This window comes from Pantherophis guttatus, chromosome 3 (genome assembly GCF_059756535.1).
Source record: "Pantherophis guttatus breed Tessera chromosome 3, ASM5975653v1, whole genome shotgun sequence".
Classification (NCBI taxonomy): Eukaryota; Metazoa; Chordata; class Lepidosauria; order Squamata; family Colubridae; genus Pantherophis; species Pantherophis guttatus.
Genome location: NC_142065.1, coordinates 84,930,688 through 84,958,152, shown reverse-complemented (window position 1 = coordinate 84,958,152; position 27,465 = coordinate 84,930,688). Strand labels below are relative to the sequence as shown.

The following is a 27,465-nucleotide window of genomic DNA, read 5'->3' as shown; positions in this document are numbered from 1 at the left end:
ATGCCTTAAAATAACTCCCATGTTTTTAAAAGGCAAATTCAGGGTTTTTTGATTCAGTGTTCCTACATTTTCCAAACCTTTACTTAATATAGAGTCTGAGGAATACTGCAAAAACCTTACCAGCTTGTGTCACAAATATGCTAATCACAAATAAGAAACTCTATGTTTGACTGAAGATGTGCTGGAAGTCTAACAAAATCCTGTAAATAATTTACTCAATATTTACCACACCAAAGAAAAACAGGGCCTAGTATGAAAGGGTTTCTCAGATCACAATGAGCTACTCTGAAAATCATCTTTCTATGTAAATAAAGGCAGCTCGGAAGGAGATCCTGAATAAATGCCTTTGCCTCAGTCAATATTCTAATGACCGAAACGCAGAACCCAAGGTCCGTCTTACCCTCCCCCCTTCCCCCGTGTATGCACATCCCATTTCCCTTGTCTTTACACCTTCCTAATCTTTTGAGGGCAAAAAAACCCAAACCCTCAGTCTTGTGGACTGAGCATGCCCGAGCCACCTCCGCGCATGCTCACTGAGAACAAAAGAGCTCGCCGATTTGATGGGGAGCAGAACCTAATAGAGCTCGGCAACCTTCGGTGTTTTCCGTTGGGGCCCGGCCGCCATTTTCTCGCTCCCTCTCTTTACTCGTTAGCTGCGCGGCTCCCTGCCCTGGTCGCCAGCGCTTTGTCCTGTTCGGCGATGGACGGGTGAGTGAGGGAGTGAATGAGGGACGGCGGCCGGGAATAAGAAAAGGGAGGAGGGAGTTGTGTCGCCGCCGCCGCCGCCGCCACTTCTCCCGCCTTTCTTGTCTTCGCATCGTATCTGACGGGGGAGCTGGCCGCGCATCCCTTGTTGTGCTAGGCTTTTCCTCAGCCCCTTCATCCTCGGCCGGCTGGTTCGCGGTGTGCGAGCCAGGAGGTTTCGGGATGAGAGGAAAAAGGGGTGTGTGGTTTTTTTTTGTTTTTTTTTTGTAGTGGGGGGGAGAAGGAGGAGGAGGAGGCCGGGAAGGTGGACGGGAAGACAGCTTCCCCCTCCCTCTCCCGTCTCTGGTTCCTCTCAGGGACTGGGCCCGCAGCAGCAACTGAAGCGCTGACATGAGGCATCATCCTATGGCTGGTCTCTTGAGATGCCGGGTTATCCAAGCCGGGGGAGGGGTGGCTGGGTGAATCAGAACAAGGCCTTCAATGCTGAAGGAGTGGATTTAACACACTTCATGACTCTTCCCCCTCTCTCCCCCCCCCGCCCCAACGGCCCTCTTTTTCATTCGGGCTTGGGGAAAGCTCGCGCTCCACAAGTCCCCGGCCCCCTTTTGTAGTAGACACCCCCTTTCCCCTTCCCCTCAGACGAGGGACCGGAGAGCAGCAGGGGGCAGACGCCTTGCTCTTTTGTTCCCCCGCTAGAGCTGCTCCGCGGCCTTCTTTCCCCCCCTCCGAGACAGAAAAGATGCCTTTGTACGCGTGGAAGGCCGCCTGTCAAAAGCCGAAGGGAGGAAACGGCTGTGGGGTGGTCCGCCATATGGAAACAACACACAACAGGGCTCTCCCATTGGCGGGAAGAAGATATTTGGGTGGCTAAGTCTGTAGCCACAGACTCACGACGAGGCCCTCTTTTTTTTTTTTTTTTTTTGTATTGGAGGCCAAGCAGCCCCTGCCATAGACATCAAGAAAGATGATTTTTTTTTTTTATCACCCTTATAATTCTACAGTACTTAAATTTGCTTTGGGAATAAAGCTCTATACCACTTTAAACAGGAGGATGCTGGAGTATTTGAATGTGGGCCTTAGGGAATTCATGGTTGAGAACTGTCAGTGATTTAAAATTGGTTGGTCAAGGGGAAAATAATTAGGTACCATTATTATTATTATCATCATCATCATCATCATTTATTATTATTTATTACACACAATAATGTGAAATCACACCTGCCAGTTCTTTAGCTGGTGTTGGCCTTCATACATGTCAAGTTCTACCCAAGAATCTAATACGTCCTAATTTATTGGCATAGTACAGGGGTCTGCAACCTTAAACACTCAAAGAGCCATTGGACCAGTTTCCCACAGAAAAGAAAACACTGGGAGCCACAAAACCCTTCCCGTGCCTGACTATTTCTCGAGCGGCCACCAAACTAGCATATGTAGTTGAATTAAACGTTCTGTTTTCTTCTGAAACTTCTCTTTTCTTGGATTTATCCATGGTTGGCCTACTGGGGGTTGAAAAGTTCAATGAATCGTGTGCCAACGGTTGTCGCACATTGGTGGTTGTGACACATATTTTGAGTGACGAAGCCGCAGCAGAGGGGTGAAAGAGCCACATGCAGCTCCAGAGCCAGAGGTTGCTGAACCCTGGCATAGTATATGTGCGGATCCAAGCAGCATGGCCTTTTGTAATTGACAGTTGGAAATTGTATTAATGTGCAGGTTTTCTAAGTACCTTCTAAGATTTTTTGGGTATGGCACCCTATGTGCAAATAACAACTGGTTTTTTGCCATAATCTTTCAGTTTCAGATCTTGATACTCCCAATTCCTTACCTTTTATCCTACCATATCCCTGGTATTGCCACATCAATCTACACTTTCTTTTTTTCAACCACAGTTATTTCTGGTTTGTTATGAGCCAAGACTTTATCAGTTTGTATTCAGAAATGACACAACATTCATTTTTCAACTGTAAACTTCCATCAATTTTTCATTACTGGCATATAATTTTTTTTTTACAGATGTTCCAGTTTGGAACATTAATCTATTTTGGTGACTGTTATGTTGTTGTTTATAATCAGTTTGTGTGATCTTGCATGAGCTGAGTATATGATCTACTGTTTCTTCTGTCTCCCTGTACAGTCTGTCCAGTTCTGGCTTTGATTGCATTAGTTTGAGTAGCTTGCTTTTGAGCAGCCAAAATCAAGCCTTCAGTTTCTTATTTTAATGTGCCAGTTGTAAGCCATTGCCAGATTTTATCTTTCTCCATTTTCGCCTTGATCTTTTGTAGAAATTGATCATGCACTGCAATGCTTTTCCTTGCCAGCATTCTATTCTTTTTTAAATAATTGTATATTATTTCAATATACATGTTTTATTTCCTATACATTCAATAAGTTCCAATTTTGAAGTTGCCTTGATGCCTGTTGTTTCTATCTTTCAAGATATGTTTTTTTTTCTTCAATAGTTTGTTTGACTTGAAGTAAACCCCTGCTTCCATTTCTGTACTGCACATATAATCTATCAATATTACTATGGGGATATAATACATAGTGAATAGTCATTAGCTTTCTTGCTTTTCAGTCCAAGCTGTTCAGTTCAGCTTGTGTCCAGTTAATAATTCAAGCAGTGCATTGTATCATAGGTATGGGCCATTTATTGGTGGCTTTGATGGTGTTCCCACTGTTCAGTTTTCTCTTCAGCACTTTTCTCATACTTTGGATATAGTCTTTTACTTATCACATTGTCCCATGCTTGATATTATCCAACTGTAAAATGCTCAGATAATTGTAGTCTTCATTCTGATGGCTCCTGATGGCTGGGCCATTCAGTATTTCAGTACAACTGTTTGTGTTTTTATCCCAATTTATTATATTTTATAGCACATTTCTCTAGGCCAAATCTCATTGCTACATTTTGTGCTGAATATTCTTGCTCTACAGGTAGATCGTGACTTATGACCACAATTGAGTGCAACATTTCTATTGCTAAGCAAGACAGTTGTTAAATGAGTTTTGCCCCATTTTATGACCCTTCTTGCCACAATTTTTAAGTGAACCATTGCAATTGTTAAGTTAGTAACATGGTTGTTAAGTGAATCTGGCTTCCCCTTTGACTTTGTCAGAAGATCATAAACTGATCACATGATGCCAAGACACTGCAAGCATCATAAATATAAGCCAGTTATTTGTTTATGAATCATTTATTTAACAAATAAGTAAATATGAGCCAGTTGCCAAGTGTTGAAATTTTGATCACATGACCTCAGGGATGCTGCAATGTTCATGTGAAAAATTATCATAAGTCACTTTTTTCAGTGCCATTGTAAATTTGAGTGGTCACTAAACAAATGGTTGTAGGTTGAGGACTATCTGTATTTGTCAGTGACTGGATTTTGATTTTAGATTTTCAGATCATCCATATAAAGCAAACATGAGGTTTTATTAGCATTTTTGTAATATGGTAGCCAATATTTATTTTCTTCAAATATTGTAGTAGTGACAAATAATAAGGATGATACTAAGTCACCCTCTCAGATATTTGAGCCAAAAGCCATGCAATTGATAATTTCCAAGATATGTCCACTTCTTAATTTTTAATCATTTCTGCTGTAATTATTAGTTCTTTCATTTGATTTTACTAAATTCATCTTCGGATTATTTTATCCATTCAGTTTTTTTATTATAGTCTATTGGGGTTTCTTATAGATCTTTCCAAAACTGGATTGTTTCCTTTTTGTTTGGTTTTCCATGTTCAGAATTTCTACTGCCATTTATTCTTAGAATTCCCTCTGGTCTTATGGCTGTTATGAACAAGATTCCTCTCTGTTTGGATCTTAAAGTCCCATAATAACGTAACCTGCTCATTTTTCAAAACCTTCTCTAAGTTTGATGGTACCAGTAGTTTTTACTATATTTAAATCCAAACCTCTGGCAATTCAGTCATGACACTGCTTGTAATTTGTAAAATTTTGCTCCTGCTGCAGCCAAAGAGCAAAAGAGCAATTGTTTCATACGTTTTACTACAAAGGTGACATTTGCCATTGTTTGTTGCATGTTGTATTTTCACCATAATACAGTTAGTTGACAAAATTTGTTCTTGTCACTAAAATAAAGCCTTCAGTTTCTTTGCTTAACAGTCTTGATTTTTAACCAACTCCATATAGGGTTTTGAATCTATTTTCTTCAAGTATTGACAATGCATTGCCTTGTTCTTCCAATTAACAAATTGGTTTTCAGTTGTTTCTTTTCTATATTCAGTCTTCACCTTTGTTGTTTTCAAGAGCTTTCCTTTGACTGACTTCCTTCAGCAAGGCTTTCTGGCTTTTCTTAATGTAGTCATTCGGGCCATACTTTTCTGGGGAATGACATCATCATGGCCAGCCGGAAATAACAAGTGGATTAACTGTTTAGATGCTGGTTGTAAATACTCAAGTGAATTAACTGTTTAGATGCTGGTTGTAAATACTCAAGTGAATTAACTGTTTAGATGCTGGTTGTATCCTCCAGTTTGCTTCACTTGTAGGAATTCTATACTCCTCAACTCTTGCCAAATACAATTGATCAATGTCATTTTTGGGGTGCAAGGTTTGTGCATTGTCATTTTTTCTTGGCTTCCAATTCAAGTTATCAAGTTCCATTTGGGTCCAATCAATATAGAATAATGGACTACTATTCAGGTTTAATTTCAAATTTTTCAAAATAATATATTGTAAAAGAAAGCAAAGATAGTAGCAATAACAATAGGCGATCTCAAATCATGAATAGCATCACTTGAACACCATCAATCAATTGTAAAAAAAAACAGCTTTATTTGGGACAGCTTACATGCTGCGGTGATAACCTTCACACCATTAGACAACGTCTACCTATCCCAGGCCCTTGGAAAGGACTTAATTGGTGGATAAAAATACCAAATCCAGTCTAAATATGTGACTGTGTGACCAACTACAATGGTAATAATGAGCTAAAGTGGTATGCTCTAGTTTTGTTATTTTTATTCAGTCCATTCTTGATAATGATGTATATGGTTATTACCTATAAAGCTTTGTAGGCTCTGGATAGCACTCCGGAGACTGCTTATTTGCAATAACAAGAATGGGCGCACTCCCAAGTCCTCTGCATTAAACACTGTCATCTTGTGGGACCTAGGAAGCGATTCTTTTCTGTTGTGGCTCCCAACTTCTGGAACAACATATCCCCTCCCCCCATGACAATTGCACTTTTCTAGGGTTCAGGAAAGTGTGTGGTCCCAGGCCAGGCTTGATTCTTATGATATTTTTAAAGCCTTGGTTTTGTTTTGTTGATTTTATTGTCCTGATTATTTTACTCTGGACTGTGTGTTTGATTTTATGTTTTTAGCTGGGTTTTTTTTTCTCCTAGTATTGTATACTGCCGGAAATCCACCGGAGTTGGGCAGCCAATACATTTATATAAATAAATAATAAATGTTAACTTAATTTCCTTGATCATGGTCTTAGTTTGTTAAACTTCTAGTACATGCTGGTAAATACATTTAGCAAGTTGCCTTTATAACATGATATTATGATTATTTCTTGACATGCTGCTTGATAATCAGTTTGGTAACAATGACTTCATTACTCAGATGCGTTTTCTAAGATAATTCAGTGTAATTTTATAACGGTGGATTTGATTTAAATCAACTTGATATAAATCACGATTTAAATCACTAGTAAAAAGGCTTGATTTAAATCAACTCGATTTAAATCATAATTTTTAAAGAGCAACTGTCATCTCTGACCTGCAGCAGCTCCTGCTCTGACCTGCTGTTGATTCACCAGCAGTCCCAATACTGCAGAATATACAGCCTCATGCTATATAACTAAGCTCAATTTCATGCTGAATAAACTAAATTATTAAAGAGCCCTGGTGGCGCAGCAGACTTGCACTGTTGTTAACATCAGCTGCCTGCAATTACTGCAAGTTCAAATCTCACCAGGCTCAAGGTTGACTCAGCCTTCCATCCTTTCTAAGGTAGGTAAAATGAGGACCCAGATCGTGGGGGCAATAAGCTGACTTTGTATAAATATACAAAAGTGTGAAGGCTATTGCTTAACGCATTGTAAGCCTCCCTGAATCTCCGGAGAAGGGCGGCATATAAATCAAATCCAAAAAAAAAAGAAAAAAGTATCTTAAATAGAAAACTATCTTTTGATAGATTTTTACTCCAAAAGCATTTTATTAAAATAAATTTGATAAAAATAAAACAAATCCAATTTAAATAAAAAAATTGATTAATTTTTTTTTTTTAAATCATTGATTTTTATCCACCCTATTTTATAATCACTATGGGGTTTTGAGAAGTATCCAAACATGATTATGGTGATTTTATACAACAACTGATTCTGTGATAGCTATACTGTAAGACACTTATCAAAACCCAGTCTTGGGGTCAAATATATCTCAGTATATGATGAACCCCCCCCCCCTCGATTTTAAAGGAATTGGTTGTTTGTATTTAATTTCATATAAATTGAATTTAAGGGAACTCAAAATATTAGGTTTTACAGTATAATTACAGTGTTTAAAATATATTAATTTCAACCCCTTATCATGATTCTGTTTTATATGTATTTGTGGCATATAGGGTATTCTTTGGTCTGCTGCTATTTACTGTGCCATGAATCAAAACACTTAAAAGTTAGCATTTTAATACAATAAGTGTAAAAAATAACTTGGTTTAGAGCAGTCTGTTTAATTGCACTTCTTAATCAACTAGCATTATAAGGACACCCAACTCAATATGACTCTGGGCAGATATAAAGGGCTGTGAGGAAGAACATTGTGAGTTGAGAAGGAAGAGCCACAGCCTAAATAAAGGTTTGATCAATGAAAATAGTACAAAGCAGTATAGAATAACAGAGTTGGAAGGGACCTTGGAGGTCTTCAAGTCCAACACCCTGCTTAGGCAGGAAACCCTATACCATTTCAGTGATAGGATGGAGAAAACATCTCAGAAGATATCCTTCCTATTCCTCTGGAAAAGTAAAGGCAGAGGATTGGGAAAGTGCTTTTAGTTTTGCAATATTCTGTTATTGTAACCTGAGAATAAAGGTAATATCAAAACTCATAGTTTTGGTTTCCTGTCTGGACCACTTCATAGGGCCAACAGCAGCATACAACAAAAAAACCCATAAACCAATACCCCACATAACATTAAAAAAGATAAATATAAAATACAGAAAAAAATGGTGACTGACGACCACAACAGAACAACTAAAGAAGGATCAATTCAACTGGGGTCCCTAATGCCTGGAAGAAAAGCCAGGTCTTTAATGCAAGCAGATTTGGGGCCAGTCAGACATCAGCTGGAAGATTGTTCAGAGAACAAGAGTAATTACAGAAAAGGTTGTAGATACTTATCCATATTTAAAAGAAGGAAACTAGAGCATGCCCTCTCCATGTGAGTATGTGGGACAGGCAGATTTTCTTGGGAAAAGGCAGCCCCTCAAGTTTTCTCATTGTACCAATTTCAGTTGAATGGAAACTCCTTCTCTATGTAGCTAACCATAAATCCAAACTACTGTGGAGGATGGGAGCTACCACAACAGATTTTGAGAAACTCTGTAGAAAGTTCTGGGAAAAAAGCAGGGAAGAAGAAATTTGTTTCTTATTCAATACAATAATTTACCTTTAATATGAGAGTCCTGCTTTGAATCAGCGACATGGATGGCATATAAATTTAATTTACAATATAAATATAGTAATATGAAAATGCAAATGTATTCCAATTTCCCTACCACCGTTTTAAGTAAACAGGAAGTTAAATAGCAAATTGAATACTTGATTTTATGAAAAATATTTGCCTTGGTGGAGAAAAATACATTTCCTCTTCTAAAATCTGATTTTTTTTCTTTCCAGCATTGTTACTGATGTTGCAGTTGGTGTGAAGGTATGTAATCAATTTAAATTATAATGTTGAATAATGAAAGCATTGGTCTAAAAATATTTATTTCGAAATTTGTATAGTATTATCTTGGTGATTGGTTGTCATTCTTTTATCTAGAAACTTCAAGCAACCTAGAAGTTAGTAGAAAACCCCCAAATTATTTATCATAAGCACCAGAATCTAAATGTAATTACAGCCAGCTATAAAATGAATTAAAACATTGAAAAGCTTGCAGGAAATTAGATGATTGATAGGGAATTTTCACACTTCTAATCCAGGGTTTTTACAATAGTACTGGGGGGGGGGGGGAAGAATCTCAAGCTAAGCAATATTAGCAACATTCTCAAGGCCTTCTGTTTTTATTATTCTTAGAGGCCTTGTCTAGACATAGTCTTTGCAATTTTTATATCTCAAGCAATGGAATGGTGCTGTAAATATGTATACTCCTTCGCCTGCACAATTTTTCTTGCCCTGTGCTTTTAATACTTAACAGTTCATACATCTGTTGGTTTACACATTGCATTAAACCATGATTTGTCATGTTTGGTTTTGATGTGGAGTGTAAATCTAGTCAGTATGCTTTGTAATTCATGATTTATGTCTGAGAGTGTGTGGATACATGCCCCAAACAATTTTATTCACTAAACAGCTTGGAATATTATTTTATGGACTTAACTTTGGTTTGCTTTTCCTTTTTCCTTGTCTTGATTGGTTATTTTAATTTTGGACTTTATATCTTCTGCAAACTGTTGGTAAACTTTTCTTTCAAAATTTCACTCTGAATAAGTTAGGATCAAATCCAAGAAATTGTATCACAAGCATGCATATTCCCCATTTTTGAAGATGTTTGTTCCTGAAATCAGAGTTTGAAATACAATAGAAGCCAAATTGTAAAGATTTTTTGTTAATAATACTATAATATTAATATTAGGAAAGGTTTTCTTGTATCTAAATCAATAGAGTATAATGTAACAACATACCAAAGGAAAGAGGATTTGTAACTGTTGAATACCTTCTAATGAGGCATAAATTGTTGGATTGGGTTCATATAGCATACAAAATCACAAATAAGTAAGCCACATTTTGATTTTATATGATATATGCACTTACCTTTGTAAGTAGGGGCATTCTTGGAGAGTCAAGTATAATTAGAGTGCGGATGATAACTTTTGTAATCTTATTTACCTTGAATTAAGGAATTACAGGGTTGTAAAAAGGGAGTTTTTAAAATTTGGGCTACTGTAATTTTGATTTTTTAATAAAAAAAATACTGTCCTTAAACAGTGTGTCTCTAAAATTAGAATTTAGGCTGCAGTAAGTAAAATTTAGGCTTGCTATATTGTATGAAAAAAATGGCCTTCACACATTACTTTCTTTTTCAGTTATATATTACATGTATATATCCATTTCTGACCTCCCCTTTAGGCTTACTTTGTTTCAGTAGAAACAGAGATGAGAAATTATTGTTATATTAGAGAAATTGTAATCCTGGTCTACATATAACATAATACTAATTTAAATAAAAGTTTGATTTGCACAGAATACTGAGTCAAAATACTTCATTGTTTTCTGAAACAAATCATATTGGTGTGATTTACTTATAAGGGTAAACCATATTACATTGTGAGTTACTGAGAAAAAAAGAAAGCATTACATTATGCTAATACTGGTTGCAGATGAAAGTTTTACATGAGGCGCTAGATTTTTGAAATGAAAATTTTGGTTTTCTGGGGGATTATTCCATCATATTCAGAAGTCTTGAACTGGAAATAGAAACATTCATTGGGAAATCTATATATAAGAGAATGTTTGTAGCTCAGGGTTGAACTGTGGGGAATATCATCAGTAGTCTAGTGTTGCCTAGTTTGGTAATGAAATGTCTGCAAGACAACAATTAAACTCAGAGAGCACCAAGGACCCCCACAAATCTAAATAATCTAAATATAAATCTAAATATATCTAAATAATGCTGTAGAACTTATTGGACACTTTTAAGTACAAATGAAAGAATTGTCAATTTTGCCATGTTCAGACAATTGTGAGTAGATAGTTTATTTTGTCAACATCATCACTGATAATCATATACTGGTAATGAAAGATAGCCACTTTAGTCCATAATCAACAGAGTAATTATGTAATTAACAGTAACCATTAACTGTAAATCACTTAACATACATGCAAAGTAATAATACTAGAAGAAAGCAAAACATTTTGGCTCCTTTGAAGCTAAGAAAGAAGTGAATTAATTGAATAATTCTAAGCTGTTAAATAAACAATCAAACTAAAAACAAGGGTTTGGGGCCCATGTATCTGTTATGGGTGGCTGTAGTACCTTTCTTCAAGGAAAATCATTTAGTTTAATCTTCTTTATGAACTCCTCTAAGCAGAACCATTGGAAGAGTTTTCTGTGCTCCAATGAGTTAGATAAATATGTAAAACATATTTTACAATAATCTGTGAAGTTTTCAGAGAATTGTGGCAGTAGTTCTTTAAGGATATAAATAAATGGGTGTTTGTAAAAAGGAATCAGTTTCAAAATGGTGGATGCAATGAGGCAGTGAAAGTCTCAGTCCTTTTTAATATAAATGTGATGTATTGAAACACAGAGACAGGGTTTCAATCACTTGATCAAACATGCCATTTTGACTTTCTTGACATCCTGGTCTCATCCCCAAGACTGATGAGAGTATGGTAAATATAATCATCTAGAGTAAATGATCTCTAATCCTTCTTTTGGCCCTTTTTGGAATGAGGCAAACTCCTGGAGCTGACTATATATCTGATGTGACAAAGTCAGATAATAGGGGATGGTTGGATTGGTGTTGGTTGCAGGCTTGTTATTGTCACATTTAGCCTAGAATTGTTACCAATCTCTTGCCCCTCTTTTCCCATAATAAATTATCAAAGTTCTGCCTTACAAGTGCATGGCAAGTTTTCCTTATTTATCAACCTGGGAATTAGTGTATGAATGGTAGTTGATTATATGCTTTATATCATATTCCCCAATGTTAAGTATTGTACAAATATGCAGAGATTCCATGTAATCATTGCTATAGATGAAGCCAGATACCTTTTAAAATCAATATTTGACTTTCATATTGACCTCAAGTTTACTTTCTATACAAATTAGTTGAAAACTGGAAAACACAATCTGCTTAATTTTAATATTTTTGTGGCATTGGAAAGAGTGGCAAGGAAAAAGTCTACAGTGTAGAAGTATACGCTAAAGGAGAATCAATGACTCAACTATATTGCAAGAAGATTATTTAAATGGTTTCCAAAAATGTTGGAAAGTTGTACTACAAAAGTTTTTACACTGTCCTTAAAAAGCATTTTAAGAGGCAGTTGTAATTGTCAATATAACTTTCTTTACATAGATGGAAACTATTTTAAAATATAATGGCAGCTCAATATGTTTATGGAATTGAGGCTAACAAAAACAGTTTTACAGTTTTCTGTAAAGCTAAGTGAAAGTTATCAAATATTCCTATCTTAAATTTTGAGTAAATCTTCAATTAAACCTTCAGGATTTATTAAAAACATTATCTTTCAAACCAATTATTGAATTCACATGAGGAAATATGCTCATGTATGGAGCCTAATAATTTGACTCTTGCATATGGAAACTGTTACATCTCTGATCCTATCCAGGTGTGGAAGTTCAGCAGAGTTGGACTTAGTTAGTATATGGATGGAAGACGGTTAGGGAATTGGGCTGAAGGCCTCATTGGGATGTCAAAAAACGTCCTAGAAGAAAGCAACATTGAACTATTTCCATGTTGTAGTGAAGATAATTGTGCAAATATTCAGTTGCTCATGCAGAAGTTGAGCTCAACTGAAAGAATTCATTAGTTTTCTTGTGAATTTAGCAAAGATTGAAAAATCGAATGTTACATATGAAATTAGTTTCCTGCTTTGTCCATCCTTTGACAAACCAGGGTTCAAAGACAGGCTATTACTACTTCTGATTGTTATTCTATGCTTTGCACAATTAATTACCCTGAAAAGGAGTGTGCATATTTAACAAAAGTAATTCAGTCAAGATAAAACAATTTTTATTGTCTAATAATAGCATATCAGGTCAGGGAAAATATATGAATCTCTTTTTCAACAACTTGGTGTCTCCTGTTAAATTAAGTTGCCCTAGCTTGTTGGGAAGGATGCTTTTGGATATGTCTTCATTGCACGATGTGCAAATGGAACCAATAAATTGCAGTGCCTATTGTTCAGCTAAAGTGTTATTTATTTTTATGAACATGTTAAAAACAATGCAATAAAGTAGGTGGAAATACAAATGCGCAATATGGCAGTTAAGTGGGAATGAATATTAACATAATCCCAGCACTATCAATTAAGAATACAGGTGTCTTCAATTTATGGTCACGATTGAACCAGAATATCAATCACTAAGCATTGTCATTAAGCAAGTATCATGTGACTGGATCCTTTTTACTTCAGTTAAGAGAATCACACAAATCCAGCTTCCCCAATTGACTTAGCTTGTCAAAAGTTGACTGGGTAGATCACAAATCATAATCACATAAGATACTGCAACCATCACAAATATGAGCCAGTTGCTGAGTGCCCAATTGCAATCAGGTGACCATAGAATCGATGTGATGATCATAATTGAAGGATGGGTTGTAAATCACTTTCTCTAAGGCTGTAGTTATAAGTTGAGGACTACCTGTCATGGAAGAGCCCTTTTATTTCAGTATTTTGCGTTACGTATTGGCCAACAGATTCTTTTGGAAGTTCACAATCATGAACAAGAAAATGACAACCATGTGACTTTACAGTTCTCCAGTGTGCTGAGCAAAGAATCCAAAGAATGATGGATTCTGCCGTTCTGCCCAGAGACTGAGTCCTTTTAAACTTTGCAGCCCCGCCTCTCTTGACTGTGTCCCAGTTTTGACTGTGTCCCAGTTTTGACTCAGTCTGAGCCCAAAAAAGACGTGCTTTAGGAAGAGTCCTCACAACAAAAAGGCAGAGTTAAATTCTTTGAATTCTCAGCGGTTTTTCGGCAATGACGAGGTTCTTGGGTAAGCAATACATAGCTATTAATTTAATTATTAATAATCCTATTCTTTACCCTTTTTCTTTCTTGTTGTTTTTCTTGTTTTATTTTTAATGTTGCAAGCAGTTTGTAAATTTCCCAAAATTACTGAGAATTAGGCAGTATATAAATTTAAATAATATTAATAAAAAAAATCCTCCAGTGTCTCAATAGTTATCATCATGTTTTATGGTATCAACCTTTGTAGTTTAATGATGCATTTGGTAAAGAAATACTTACTTTATCTGCTTCCACCTATATTTTGTTTTAGTGCGTTGTTTCTTGAAGAGAGGAAGAAAGCTCCTTTTTATTCATATTGTATATACAAATGTATGGTTTTATATCCCAGTATGATGTCTTCCTTCTTTACTTTAGCTCCAAGATCAAAACACTAAAATGCTGTAGTCATTTCTGGAAGGGAAAGCTGTTCTAACCTCCTAATCAGTTTGTATAACCAGTGCTTCATGTGGTCTTGATTTGCTTTTGAGACTTATTTATTTATTTTTCTGTATCTTGCCTTATTTTTACAAATAACTCAAGGCAGCGAACATATCCAACACACTCTCCTCTTCCTCCTACTTTCCCCACAATGAAAGCCCTGTGAGATGGGTTGGGCCAAGAGGGCAGTGACTGGCCTATAGTTACCGGGACCGTTTTTTATGGCTCAGGCAGGAATTGAATTCACAGCTCCTATTTTCTGTCTGGTTCCTTAACCACTAGACTTTTTTTCTTGATTTTTGCAGCTTTAAATTGGAAATATGGAATCTCTATGGGTTAAATCTGACCTCAGTTCTTGACTCTTTCAAAATCTCTGCAAAATGGTAGTTTTTAAAACTTCCCCCATTTTCCTTTGCCATGAAAATCAAAGGAAGATGAAGATACAATGGTGCTTAAAAGTTTCAGAACCCTTTTGAATTTTCAATATTTTTGCATAAATATGATCTAAAATGTGGGAAGTTCTCCATACAAACCCTAAAACTAGATAAAGAGAACCCAATTAAAAATTGAATCAAAAATATTATACTTGTTCATTTACTTATTGAGGAAAATGACCCAAATCCACATATTTGCGTAGTGCAAAAAGTATGTGAAACTCTAGAATTACTTAAACTCTAGAATTACTTAAAACTTTTTCTGAAGGAGAAATTAGAGCCATCTGTTTCAATCACTTTTTTTGAAGGAGAAATTAGAGTAGTGTTTCAATCAGTGGGATGATAATTGATTATGAATATGAGTGTACTGCTCCATAGTGCTTTACAGCACTCTGAGCAGTTAATGCCAACATATTGCCCCCAACCATCTGGGTCCTCATTTTACCAACCTTGGAAGGATGGGTCAGCTTTGAGACGGTCAAGATCAAACTCTTGGCTGTGGGCAGAGTTTGTCTGCAATATTGTTTTCTAACATTCGTATCACTATACCACCACAGCTCAGTCTGATGTTCACAACACAGGTATTTGGAAGTGTGGCATGGCTCAAATAGAGGAAATGTCTGTGAACTACAAAAAACAGTTATTAATGCCCACCAGTTTAGAAAAGATTACAAAACTAACAAAAGGTTACAAAACTCCAAAAGAGTTTGAACTCCACCAGTATCCAAATGGAACATTGCTGCCCATCTATAGTTTATGAAAGATGAGAAGAGAATATCTATGTAACTGAAGTGTGATTGAATGTACAAAAAGTATATATGGAATATGCATGATGTTATATTGTAATATACACGAAAGAAAAAGTGTTAGAAAAGTATGTACCAGACCAGTCGCACCAAGTCTAATGTTTTTAAAATGTATATTCAATAAAATTATTTTTTTTTAAAAAAAAAAGATGACTTGGATAAGCCTGAAAGCTATTGGAAGAATTTTCTGTGTCTGGATGAAACCAAAATAAAATTCTTGGGCTTGAATGAAAAGTTTTCTTTTTGGCGAAAGGCAAGCACTGCATTCCAGCAGAAGAACCTTATCCCATCTGTGAAACATGCATTATCATGCTTTGGGGCCTTCTTTGCTCCCTTTGGACCAGGACAGCTTGCCCTCATTGGTAGAACTATGAATTCTGAATTGTATTAGCAAATTCTACAGGAAAGTGTCAGGGTATCTGTCTGTGAATTGATGCTCAAGAGAAACTGAGTCTTTCAACAAGACAACCAAAAAATGGTTATAGCAGAAGAAATTCATTTTCACCATTTTCCTCAATAAATAGGTGAATAAGTATTCTCTTGACTCATTTGTTTAATTTGGTTCTCTCTCTGTCTAATTTTAGGACTAGTGTGAAGAAAAAATAACCTTTTAAGACATATTTATGCAGAAATATTGAAAAATATTGAAATACTGAAAATTCAAAAGGGTTTGCAAACTTAAAAAACACTGTATATCTATAGCTTCAAGGGCCTCCACTACTTTGGAAATACTGTCCTGATAATTTAGTTGCTTCTCATTTTTCAAATGGGATGTTTGTAATTTAGATCTCTTATCTGCTATTTTCATGGGGATTTGGATAAGTAACTTTTGTTTTAGTCTCACCTGAAGAGATTATTGTAACTGAATAAAAAATAGATGTAAATAAGTTAGTATCTTCTAAACGGACACCTGAAAGTTTAGTGCAAAAAAAGTGATAACTCTCTAAATAGTTTCCTTGCTTTAGATTTTCACTTAATGTCATTTTGACATTATTAATACCAATTTTGTATTTTTAGATGGCAAACTGCTTATTGTTTCTTTCTTTCTTAGAGAGGATCTGACGAACTTCTTTCAGGCAGTGTACTCAATAGCCCGAACTCTAATATGAGCAGCATAGTAGTTACTGGTAAGTGATGCATTTTAAAGGATCATTGTTATTTGAATATCAAAATATATCCATCTTTCAGAATAGATTAAAATATATGGCAGAAAGATTGTTCATAATTCCATTTGAATAATGACACACTAAACTTTAAAAACAAAACAAAACCACCAATAAATGCCTGAACTAAACTCATGTGATGTGCGTGTGTGTGTATATGTGTATAAATAAATAATTTGGAAAAATCTTTTCATTCTGTATGTTTTAAGGCAGGATAACAAATGGAAGTTTCTTCAACAATCTACCGTATTTTTCGGAGTATAAAACGCACCAGAGTATAAGACACAGCTTAGTTTTTGGGGAGGAAAATAGGGGAAAAAAATCTGCTTACCAGGTATTCATCTGGCTAGCGTCCTTAGTTTGGTCAGCTTCATCACATTAGTTCGCTGGTTTTGAGCATGCACACTTTTTATCACCTGCTTGGGGATAAAAAACAGCTTCTAAAACACAACTGATCTTTGGAGAGAGAAGCAATAAGAAAAGCAGACAAAGCACGGAGATCGCTTCACTTGCTAACACCTTGTTAAGGCTGAAAAAAAGCTAAAGCACAGCTGAGAGTTGGAGGGAGCAGGCAAAGCACGGAAGATCGCTTCACTGAAAAAAAGCTTCTAAAGCACAGCTGAGAGATGGAGGGAGGAGGCAAAGCACGGAGATCGCTTCACTTTGCTAGCTCCTTGTTAAGGCTGAAAAAAAGCTTCTAAAGCACAGCTGAGATTCGGAGGAAGTAGGCAAAGCCCAGAAGACTTGCTAGCGCCTCATTATGGCTGAAAAAAAGCTTTGAAAAAGCTACATTTGGAGTATAAGACGCACCCAAATTTTCAGCCTCTTTTAGGGGGGAAAATGTGTGTCTTATACTCTGAAAAATACGGTACTTGAAATTATATTATCTTATTCTTCCTTTGCCACAGCCTGACCTACAGTTGTTATTTAGCTACAGTATTCAGGTAGTCCTTGACTTACAACAGTTCATTTAGTGACCATTTGAAGTTACAATGGCACTGAAAAAAGTGATTTATGACTGTTTTTCACACTTAAGACCATTGCAGTATTCCCATGGTCATGTGATCAAAAATCAGATGCTTGGTAACTGACTCATATTTATGGCAGTTGCCATGTCCCAGTGTTATGTGATAACCTTTTAAAATCCTCTGACAAGCAAAGTCAATAGGGAAGCCAGATTCATTTAACAATCCTACTAATTTAATAACTGCAGTGATTCACTTAACAACTGTCAAGAACGGTTGTAAAATGGGATAAAATTCACTTAACAACAGAAATTTTGGGCCCAGGTGCAGTTGTAAGTCAAGAACTACCTGTATTACAGAAAATTAATACTTAAATTTTCCTATTTTCCTTCACCCTCTCCAGACCTGTTAGTCTTGTATCCCTTTTACTGCAATATTTCTGTTCTACTTTTTCTGCACATACAAGAATATACTAAATGTGCAATAAAAATGTATGCCTTATACTATGTCCTTGACTAATTATGTAAGTTTTGCAAATAATGTTAAAAGGACAAGTTCCCAGGCTTTTCATACTTGGATAATCTCTTGCTTGAGCATCTAGCACCTCTGCAATCAATGTGTTGAAATCTTAGTGTTTTCCTTAATTATGCATTAATTTCCTTAATTATACATTAAGGTACCCTTTCATTTTATTTGGTGCTTCTATTTATCCTAAATTTGACAGGTAGTATTAGAATTTCTTTAGTTTTTAAGTTGTCCTGAGACTTTTTGTGAGAAAGTGGTAATGTACAAATGAACTGAAACTAGAATTTAAAATTAGGAGAAAAGATATTCTGGGATGGCATGCTTACAATAAGTAGGTAATATTTGATTGATTAGTCAATGACTTGCACAGGGATACCTGTTTCATTCTGGTTTTATATGTTGGGATTATGTGCTATTTTTGTATGTCTGTGTGTACTTTCAAGTCAGGGATGACCCTTGACGACTGCCTAGACAAGGCCCTGTAATTTTCTTGTCAAGATTTCCAAACTAGTTTGACATTGCCTGCTTCCTAAGACTGAGAGTGTGTGACTGGCCCAAGATCACCCAGTTGGTGTCATGCCTAAGGCAGAACGAGAACTCATGGTTTCTCACCTGGTGGCTTAAGACCTACACCAACCTGCCTCTCTAATAAGCTAGCATTAGATTCTATTAAAGTTGTATATTAATAGGAAGCACCCATGCTCTTATTTAAGGATAAAAAACTATCTGTTGGTAACTGACATATCAGATTTTGAGATATTTCACGAATGTACACAAAATAACTACTAGAGGAAGCATGATTTTCAAAACATGACTGCCAGAATAATTATGATCCAGAGGTATTTACATTAAACTTTACATTACATTGAAATAACAACAGTGGACAGTAATATCATTACACAGACCCTAAATATATTTAATGGCATCCTGGTATCTGCTGCAAATATGTAAGCTATAGGTTTCATTGTGGCTTCTTAGTTGATTTGTGTGTAATAAAGTTGTGAATAATAAAAAAACACACACACACACATATACCCATTGCTTTGATATGCTTCTAATGTCTCAAATGATCAACACAATCAAAAGCTTTGGAGTAGTCTATAAAACAGAAGTTGTATTCTTTTTGATATTTTTTTGCTGTTTCTGTCATCCACCTAATATTAAATTACATGATTTTGTTCTGCCATATTTTTCCCATTGTGAAAATATGGGAGAACAAAATTGGAAATGATATATTTTCCAGAGCGCTGTGGCTACGCTCCATAGCTGGGTTCTTCCTCAGAGTCTGTCAACAACTGAGTGGAAATTTATGCTAGAAACTCCTCTCTCCATGCTCCAGTCACGCCCATCCGTCCCACAATCCCCAGTCTTTCACTCAGTTGCTGTCAGACTGAGGTGTTTTTTTCTCTGTGCTCGAATAAATACATCTTTGGCTAGTTCGTTTAGGCTGTTGCTTTATTTTTGATTAAGTATTTTCTTACGGTGGAGAGCCGAAGAGTTCCGTGTGAGTATTTTGGAGACCGCCAGTCAGCTGTGAGGCACGGCGACGTGTCCGGGCGCTCCGTGCCATCCCATGCCGTAGCGCTTTGCGCTGAGGCAGCCGCTGGATTCTGACCCTCAAGAGTGGATCCCGCTTGACTTTTAGCCGCCTGTGGGAGCGTGGGCGAAGCAGTTCGCCGCCACTGTCCCACCCCACCTCGAGTAGATCCTCTGGGCTCTCCCTTTAGGGCGGCGGCGTGGCGGAGCGTTAGCGCAGCCTTTGTGCGCTCTCCAACGAGCTAATTTCTGGTGCGGTCTGGCACTCGGCAGCTGTCCCGTCAGGTGTCTGCGGGCGGCGCCGTTGAAATCGTCCCTGTGCGACCGGCAGTGAGTCCTTTCAACCGCCGGGGCCTGATTCAGCCCTGCAGTGCAGCGTGGGGCAGCCATTTTATTTTGATCAGTTGCGGCCGCCATTTTAACATCGGTACAGACGCCGCCATTTCACCTGGCCTTCGGCTCACCTGAAGTGCAGTGGAAGCCGGCCAGTACTCATCAGTTGCGGCCGCTATTTGGTCGCCTGATTGAGCATCCGCCATTTTGCCTGGCCTTAGACTTGCTGAACAACTGCTGTGGTTGAGGGAACACGTGGTTGAGACTGAGGTTTATTACCACACCTCTTGGGGTGCCTGACTTGTTACCATTTGCTGGCGGCTCAGCCCCCCCGCCTCTGGGACCTTGAACAGTTGACTTCCCCCCCCTTCCCCCCCCAAAAGAGCGCCTTTGTACGGCCGCTGTTGTCAACACTTGATTGCCCCATCATGGCTGATTCCTCGCTTTCCTCGGACCTCGAGCAGAAGGCGAGTCCCCCACGAGTCAAGGCGCAAAAGAAAAGGGCGGGTAAGCGGTCTGTGGGCAGCAGCCACGATACCCATCATCCCAAGGTGGTTGACAAAGACGCCTTACGCCATCACAAGGCCCTGGAAAAACATTTCGATAAGGCCAGACTGGTGACTTCCAGATCTTCAGGCTTGGAGTCTACTACTAGGCAGACTACACCTTCGGAGGCGGGTTCGTCCGCTTCCCGGGGTTCCTCTCCGCTACCGTTACAGTTCGTTAAGGGTGTCTCTCAATCCCTGCCAGATGTTTCATCTGCTGGGTTGGGTCCAGCTCCGACCTCCCGCCGACAGCCTCCAGAAGCCACCTTCACCCCCACTGTGGCGGGGCTCCGGACAGCGGCTCTGCCAACAGTGTGCCCACAGTTGGACTTTCAGACCGTGCTGTCGTCGGCCCTGTCTTCCATTCTGGCGGCCGGCCTCCAACAAGCTTCAATGGTCCCTCCGCCGGCTCTGGCCCAGGCAGTGGTTCGGGGACTTCACCCAACTTCCATGGGTCAAAAGGTGTCATCTACCACAGTGGGCCGGTGGATCAAGGCCTGCATCACTTCGGCGTACGAGCAGCAGGCACAGCCACCGCTGGACTGGATCCTGCCTCACTCAACCCGCAGTGCGGCAACATCTGTGGCTTGGGCTACGCAGGCTTCAGTGTCTGACATCTGTCGAGCAGCCACTTGGACCTCGTTGTCCCCCTTCATTAAACATTATCGGTTAGATGTTTTCGCTTCAGCTGAAGCTTCTTTCGGACGGCGAGTGCTACAAAGTGTTCTGTCGGAGCCTATGTTGGGGGGCAGTCAGCCTTCCGCCCTGGAGGTTTAAGCTTGGGTATATCCCAGCTATGGAGCGTAGTCGCAGCGCTCTGGAAAACGGACGTTGTCTTACCTGAACGTCCATTTTTGGGGCGCTGCGGCTACGCTCCATTCCCTCCCTTGTTCCTTTTATTTGGCTGCCTGCTTTGGTTCGAGGCTCCGACTTTCTGTTGTTGTTCAGTTTATCCTTGTTCGTTAGGATGACGTGTTCTTCTGCATCTTCGTTCAAGTCTGAGGATTGTGGGACGGATGGGTGTGACTGGAGCATGGAGAGAGGAGTTTCTTGCATAAATTTCCACTCAGTTGTTGACAGACTCTGAGGAAGAACCCAGCTATGGAGCGTAGCCGCAACGCCCCAAAAATGGACGTTCAGGTAAGACAACGTCCGTTTCCCATACAATTGCCATTTTTCTTTCTCCATATAGGGCTGTAATCTTTTAGGATTTTCAACATTTTCTTGTTGGCATGTGGTATTAGGACTATTTTAATTAAAACTTTATTTTAAATCTGGCTTTGTATGGGTTAGGTCTAGGTAGATATTTTCCAGTCTTGGGTCCCTGTTGCTTTTTTTACATTGGTTTGCAAAGGGCTGTCATGATTTTTCATACTGGCCTCCTTTAAGAGCTTTATGGAGATTTGATCAGTCCTGGAGTTTTCCCATACAGGTAGTTCTCAGCAACTACAATCCCAACACTCCTTGCTGCCATTGTTAAACAAGAATTGTGGTTTGAAATTTGGTGAGAGACCCAGATAAGGAGCGTGGGGTGCTTCAGGATGTTGGGAGAGGCACTGGCAAGCCATGAATGAGTTGAGAGAGTGCTGCAGAATGGTGCAAATGCAGGGAGGTCAGCAAAAGAAGCTGCACCTTCTGAGAGCTTCAACCACCCCAGCAGTGTGCTCCAGGAAACACCAAAAGCTCAGGAAACTTCCACAATGGAGTGTGAAGCAGCCACCCCTAATAAAGTGCCAAGCAAGTAGGAAGCTTTCACAACTCAGCAAAAGGCGCTGTATCCAGGGAAGTATCAATGCCTAAAAAGTCTTCATAATGGGGGGCAAAGCAGGAAATGCCAAACCCCAGGAAGCTCAACAGCATTGCTCCCTCCTTGTCTCCTTCGCTCACACAAATGCACTAGCTTCCTTCCCTCTTATGCCCTGTGCCTTCCTTCCCTCCTTTGCTGACATGGACCATGGCCTCCTTCTACCTTAGTACACTCACATGCTTTGTGCTTTGTTGCAGCTCTGGGAGGAATGAGAAAGCCTCACGAACAGCCAGCAGCTTCCAAACAGAGCTCCAAAGTGTACTAAAAGCACTCCTGCAGAATCTCTGGAAAACACTCTAAAGCATGGGTGTCAAATTCGATTTTGTCCCGTGACGTATCGCGATGATTTTTGCCTTTGTGGAGCCGGGGCAGGCATAGTCTGCACATGACACATCCGGCCCATGGGCCACCAGTTTGACACCTCTGCTCTAAAGAGAAAGGCAGGGAAGGAGAGTGCAGTGAGAGTGAAGGAAGCAAAGAGGGTGCAGTTCATGAGTGACTTGTGACCTCTCCTGCCAGCTTCCCTATTGACTTTATTCCTGGGAAGCCAGCAAGGAAAGTTGCAAATGGTGATCATGTGATTATGGGGTTTTTGGCAAATGGTTGTAAGTGAGAACAGGTTGCCAAACACCCAGATTGCAATAACATGAATGTAGAGGTGCTGCCACAGTTATTACTTTGGCCATAGGTCATTGTTCAGCGCTGTTATAACTTTGAATGGTTGCTAAACAAATGGTTGCTAAACAAACATAAGCCAAGGACTCGCTGTATGTTAGTTCTTTTATAGCCCATCTGACTTCATCTTCAAGTTCACCAAATTCTTGAATACAATCTCATCTGGGCTAGTCACCTTGTATAAGTTTTTCATGTTGTCCTTCTATGTACATGATCACATTAACAATTTAATGTGATAAAATCCTTTCCATTGTTCCTTATTAAATTGAAACAAGTTTGGAGTGTTCCCATGATTGCTATAATTTTCTATAAAATACCTTTCTTACTCTGTCTACATTCTGAGTTCAGACATATATCTTTCTCATCTGTTGTTGGAAATTTGCATTAAGCTTCCTAGTTTTCCCAAGATTTCCTCTGGCTTTTGCCAAATCTCAGCTTGAGGAACCATAGTGTATCCTCAGTTAGTAGACAGTGGGATGACCAGATTAGCTATAGTATAAGTGGGATTTAGGCCAAAGAATATGCAGTCACAGATCACTAGTGGCAGTGTCATTAGGATGTGGTGAATTATGGAGAACAATGCAGTTCTACCAAATGCCCCAGAAATCAAGTGACAGCACTTTTAAAATTGCAGTCCATCTCCCTGACTGCAGGCAACAATGCATGTTGGCATAGACCCAAGGTGAAATCAGATGAGATTATGATCAAGCATCCACAAGTGAGGTCTCAGCAATTCTATCAACTGTGGCATCATGAGGAAGGGTAATAACACTATTTTAAGATCAGTTTCATAGTTTATCAAGTGTTAGAAAAGGAGGTGGGTCTTATTTCACTGTTAGTCTTCAGAGGGAAGCTAATTTGTATCTAACATCAGTATGCTTTAGTTCTAGATTCCTTCAGGAAGAGTTAAGACTAAGTAATTTACAGGTCCTGATTTATGTATTGGTTACACTAATTACTAAATACTAACAAAATGGTGATAACAAAATGGGTCTGTGCTTTTTGCTCTAGCATACTGCCAGAGAATTGAATATGTATTTTTGATAATTTCTATTGTGAAAAGAGCCAAGACCAAGATTCAGTTACTTATATACAAAAGTATGAAGGCTATTGCTTAACGCATTGTAAGCCGCCCTGAGTCTCCGGAGAAGGGCGGCATATAAATCATTTTTTTAAAAAAAAAACTTATTTCAAAAGTTTACAGTGCTTGAACAATTCACATATTTTGTTATTCTGAAGAGTACTATAATTCCAGATGACAAATTATTTTTGAAAGGACTCTCAGTCCAAAAATGGTAATGCCTATGTCTCTTGAATTAAAGTTGATATAATAGAAATGGCAGTAGTAATTTCTAATAGCAGAAAAACAGTTCAAATAGATTATGCTTTGATTTTTTGTGTGAAAAAAGAGAAGTTTATAGAAGTTAAAATTTTGCAACTTCTATCATCATGGAAGAGAGTTGAAGTTTCATGCAGCCTGGGCATATTGTTTTCTGGCAATTTATTTGCTATTTATAGTAAAACGCTCTTCAGGTGTCACTTCAGCTTTTTTAACTCAATTGACAAATCTGTAGTTATTCTGGTAACAAGCGATCAGGAATAATACCAGATTTTTGCTGTTTTCCTTAATTTGCAACCTTATTTTTCATCCTTTTCCCTTCAGAGCATCAGAATATATTTTTAAAGGTTGTAATGTTTTCCCTTCTTACCTTGTTTGGAAGAGAACCAAGTAATCATTTCTATTTGAAAGTTAAATGTTGTGTGCATGTTTATATTTATGTTTGGTCTTTGTAAATATTTGTATCAAATTGTAATTAACTGGTATTGCAATAGAATGATAGAATCTACAGTACTGAGTGGACTGTAATTGGGATGGTTATTAGGGAGCTTGCAAAAAACGGTCTAAGAAGCCATCTGCTGCTGTATATTCAGGACATTATTGGAGAGGAGGTAAGAGGAGGAAGTCGGACCACTTTTTTTATTTAATTTAGCAAATCTGCCAGGCCATTCAACTTCAACATGTTTCACAGATGGGAAAAGGTTTTTATGCTGGAATGCAATGTTTGCCTTTTGCCAAACACTTTTCATTCAAAGCCCCTAAGTTCTATTTTGGTCTCATCTATCCACAGAGCATTCTTCCAATAGCCTTGTGGCTTATCAATTGGACTTTTACAAATTGTAAATAGGAAGCAGTGTTCTTTTCAGAACATTGTATAACCATTATTTTCTCTTTTTTTCTGTTGGTATTAATTGTGAAAAAAGGAGTGGCAGAAGCTGGAGGCAGAATCAAAAGACAAATCAGCCGAGAATCTCTATGTAGCCACAAGTGAACTGCCCCTGAATTCCATGGGCTCTTATTTAGCTCCTAGGTGCTAACCCTTAGTTGAGAAGATTCCTGTGCATAAGCACAAGTAGCAATAAATCAGTTTAATTGGACCTTCATGTGTGGACCTGATCATTTTGGCTGACATTAAATTTTCTTTGTATCTTATCAGAAAATAAGACTGATTAGGAAAAGAATTTTACTGATTTACTAGTATTTTTGAATAATGCCCATAAACATTTCTTACGGTCCACCAGAAAATAATTTTAAAACTTGCTATCTGCCCTAGAAATTATTGATTGTATGTATAATTTTTGACTTGACAGTAGAGATCACCTGGCTTTTCCAATTTTCATAAAGACTTTGGGAATTGGCACTGCCAGGTTATAACAGCTGCCTAATTAGAAAATCTCTCTCTATTCTCCATTGCAGTGGAGATAGCATCCAGGAATGAGTTGTCCTTATCTGTTAGCCAATAGGACTGAGTCTGTCAAAACTGTGAGGACACACCTACCCAATGGTCCCTAGCTTTTGACTCAGTCCTAACTAAAGATAGACATGCTTTTAATTAGGGCAACCTATTCCTAGTTATTATTCCACTTCTTTGACAGCTATACCTCCAACATGTCAGCTCCTTTGAATTTGACAGCTGTACCACCAATTGATTCCAGCTTTTGAGTTTTTAGCTTGAGCCCAGTCAGGGCTGATCTGCGGCAGTCAGATCACCAGGAAGTGATCCTTACAAGGCGACCAGTTAAGCATTGCTCGCAGAGCCAGCCGGGGCAGTAGCGGAGCAGACAGTGCTTCTGCGCTTTGCAGTGGCGAGAGCTTCAGCACTCTGCTGCTTACAGAGGGCAGCCGGCGGACTGGTAAGCCTTGGACTGTTGTTTGACAACCGCTGTCCCCCCGGACAGAGTCCCTGCCTGACTGCTGGGCGTAATCTCTGTTGTTGCCTGCCGCCATCTCCTTCACAGCGGAGCCCTTGCGGCGTGTCTGCGTGGTGGAAAATTCAAAATGGAAGCGCGGCTGCTCCTTTAAGCTGAGAAGCCACTTTGACAAGCAAAAGCCCGGGCAGGGCTAGGAAAAGCAGAAACGCTTTGGGGGCCTCGGGATCAAGGCCCGCAAGCCTGAAGGCAGCGGCAAAGCTCCTCAAAAGCTCCAAGACCTTGGCTTGCATCTCCAAGGATGCGGAGCAAGAGGCTACCAGGCGCCAGAAAGCCATCAAGAGAGAGTTAGCCAAGGCTTTAAAGGCTGCTGACCGCAGGAGAGAGCCTCAAGCTTCCAGTCAGGCCGTTTCCTGCCAACATGCAGGGCAACTGTTGGGACAGCCTGAGGCCTGTGACAGCCGACCTCCACAGGCTCTATTCCCAGATGGCGCTGGAGAGCAACATTTGCAGGCTGATTGCAATTTGCCCAACAACAGTGAGTCACAGACTGGCTCACGTCCAGACCCTTTTTCTGCCTTATCTCCCTGGCAACAGCCTTCAAGGCAAAGGATTTCATCTATTGAGGCAAGCTTTACCCCGACTTCAGTGGGAAACCGCTCAGGGGAGCGTCAGGCATTCCAATTTCCTTTGAACATGAAAGCCTTGATATCAGAGGCTACAAAGCAAGGAATGGCAACCAGCTTGCAGCAAAGCCAGAGAGCTGCTTCTGTCAGATCTGACCGTTCCTTACCTCTGGATCTCCCTCTAGGGCCCCAGGCTTCAGGGGAATTCTTACCATTGCAAAAGCCATATTCCCCTGCTTCCTCCAATCAACCTTCTGAGGAAGAGATGCCCAGGGAGTTAGACTTGTCAGAGGATGAGGGCTTAACACCTGACCAACTGGCTTCCCTGACCGTTTCCGGCCAGCCTTGTTCAAATGCTTACTGTACAAGGCCAGAAACACGGCTCACCAAGCTGGCCGCTTGCTGGCTCAGGAGCCACCACCAAGCATATTGGCGCCTGTGGGCTCACTGTTTTTCGGAACCGACAGCAAGGGCTAAGGTGGTACCTTTGCCCAGATTACTTTTAGACTTGGTGCAGAGGCAGTAGGCCTCTCCTGGGGCGGGAGCAAATCCCAGCATCCTGGACAAACGATTCTACAATATGGGCCCAGACTTGTCCAAAGCACTGCAGGTGCCTGCAATGGATGCCCCGGTGGCAGCGTTGGCCATGCCATCCATAATGGCAGATTCACCTGAGTATAGCCTCTGGCTCAAGGACAGACAGCAGAACAGTCCCTCAGGGAGACCCACCAAGCCGCTGTTAGG

At 39.2% G+C, this 27,465-nt stretch overlaps 1 protein-coding gene across 7 annotated transcripts in view; it reads left to right on the top strand.

Annotated features, from left to right (window-relative positions):
* Positions 1 to 494: 494 nt before the first annotated feature.
* PTBP2 (polypyrimidine tract binding protein 2) overlaps positions 495 to 27,465 on the top strand; it is a 94,870-nt gene continuing 67,899 nt past the window's right edge. For 4 of the 7 annotated variants that reach the window (XM_034437271.2, XM_034437270.2, XM_034437269.3 and 1 more), the window contains exons 1-3: positions 495 to 708; positions 8,578 to 8,608; positions 16,391 to 16,466. In XM_034437271.2, the coding sequence (XP_034293162.2) occupies positions 506 to 708; positions 8,578 to 8,608; positions 16,391 to 16,466 (310 nt within the window). In that variant the 5' untranslated portion in view covers positions 495 to 505. The remainder of the gene's footprint in view (positions 709 to 8,577; positions 8,609 to 16,390; positions 16,467 to 27,465) is intronic. The other 3 variants (XM_060690045.2, XM_087889978.1, XM_087889977.1) reach the window with 1 other exon arrangement.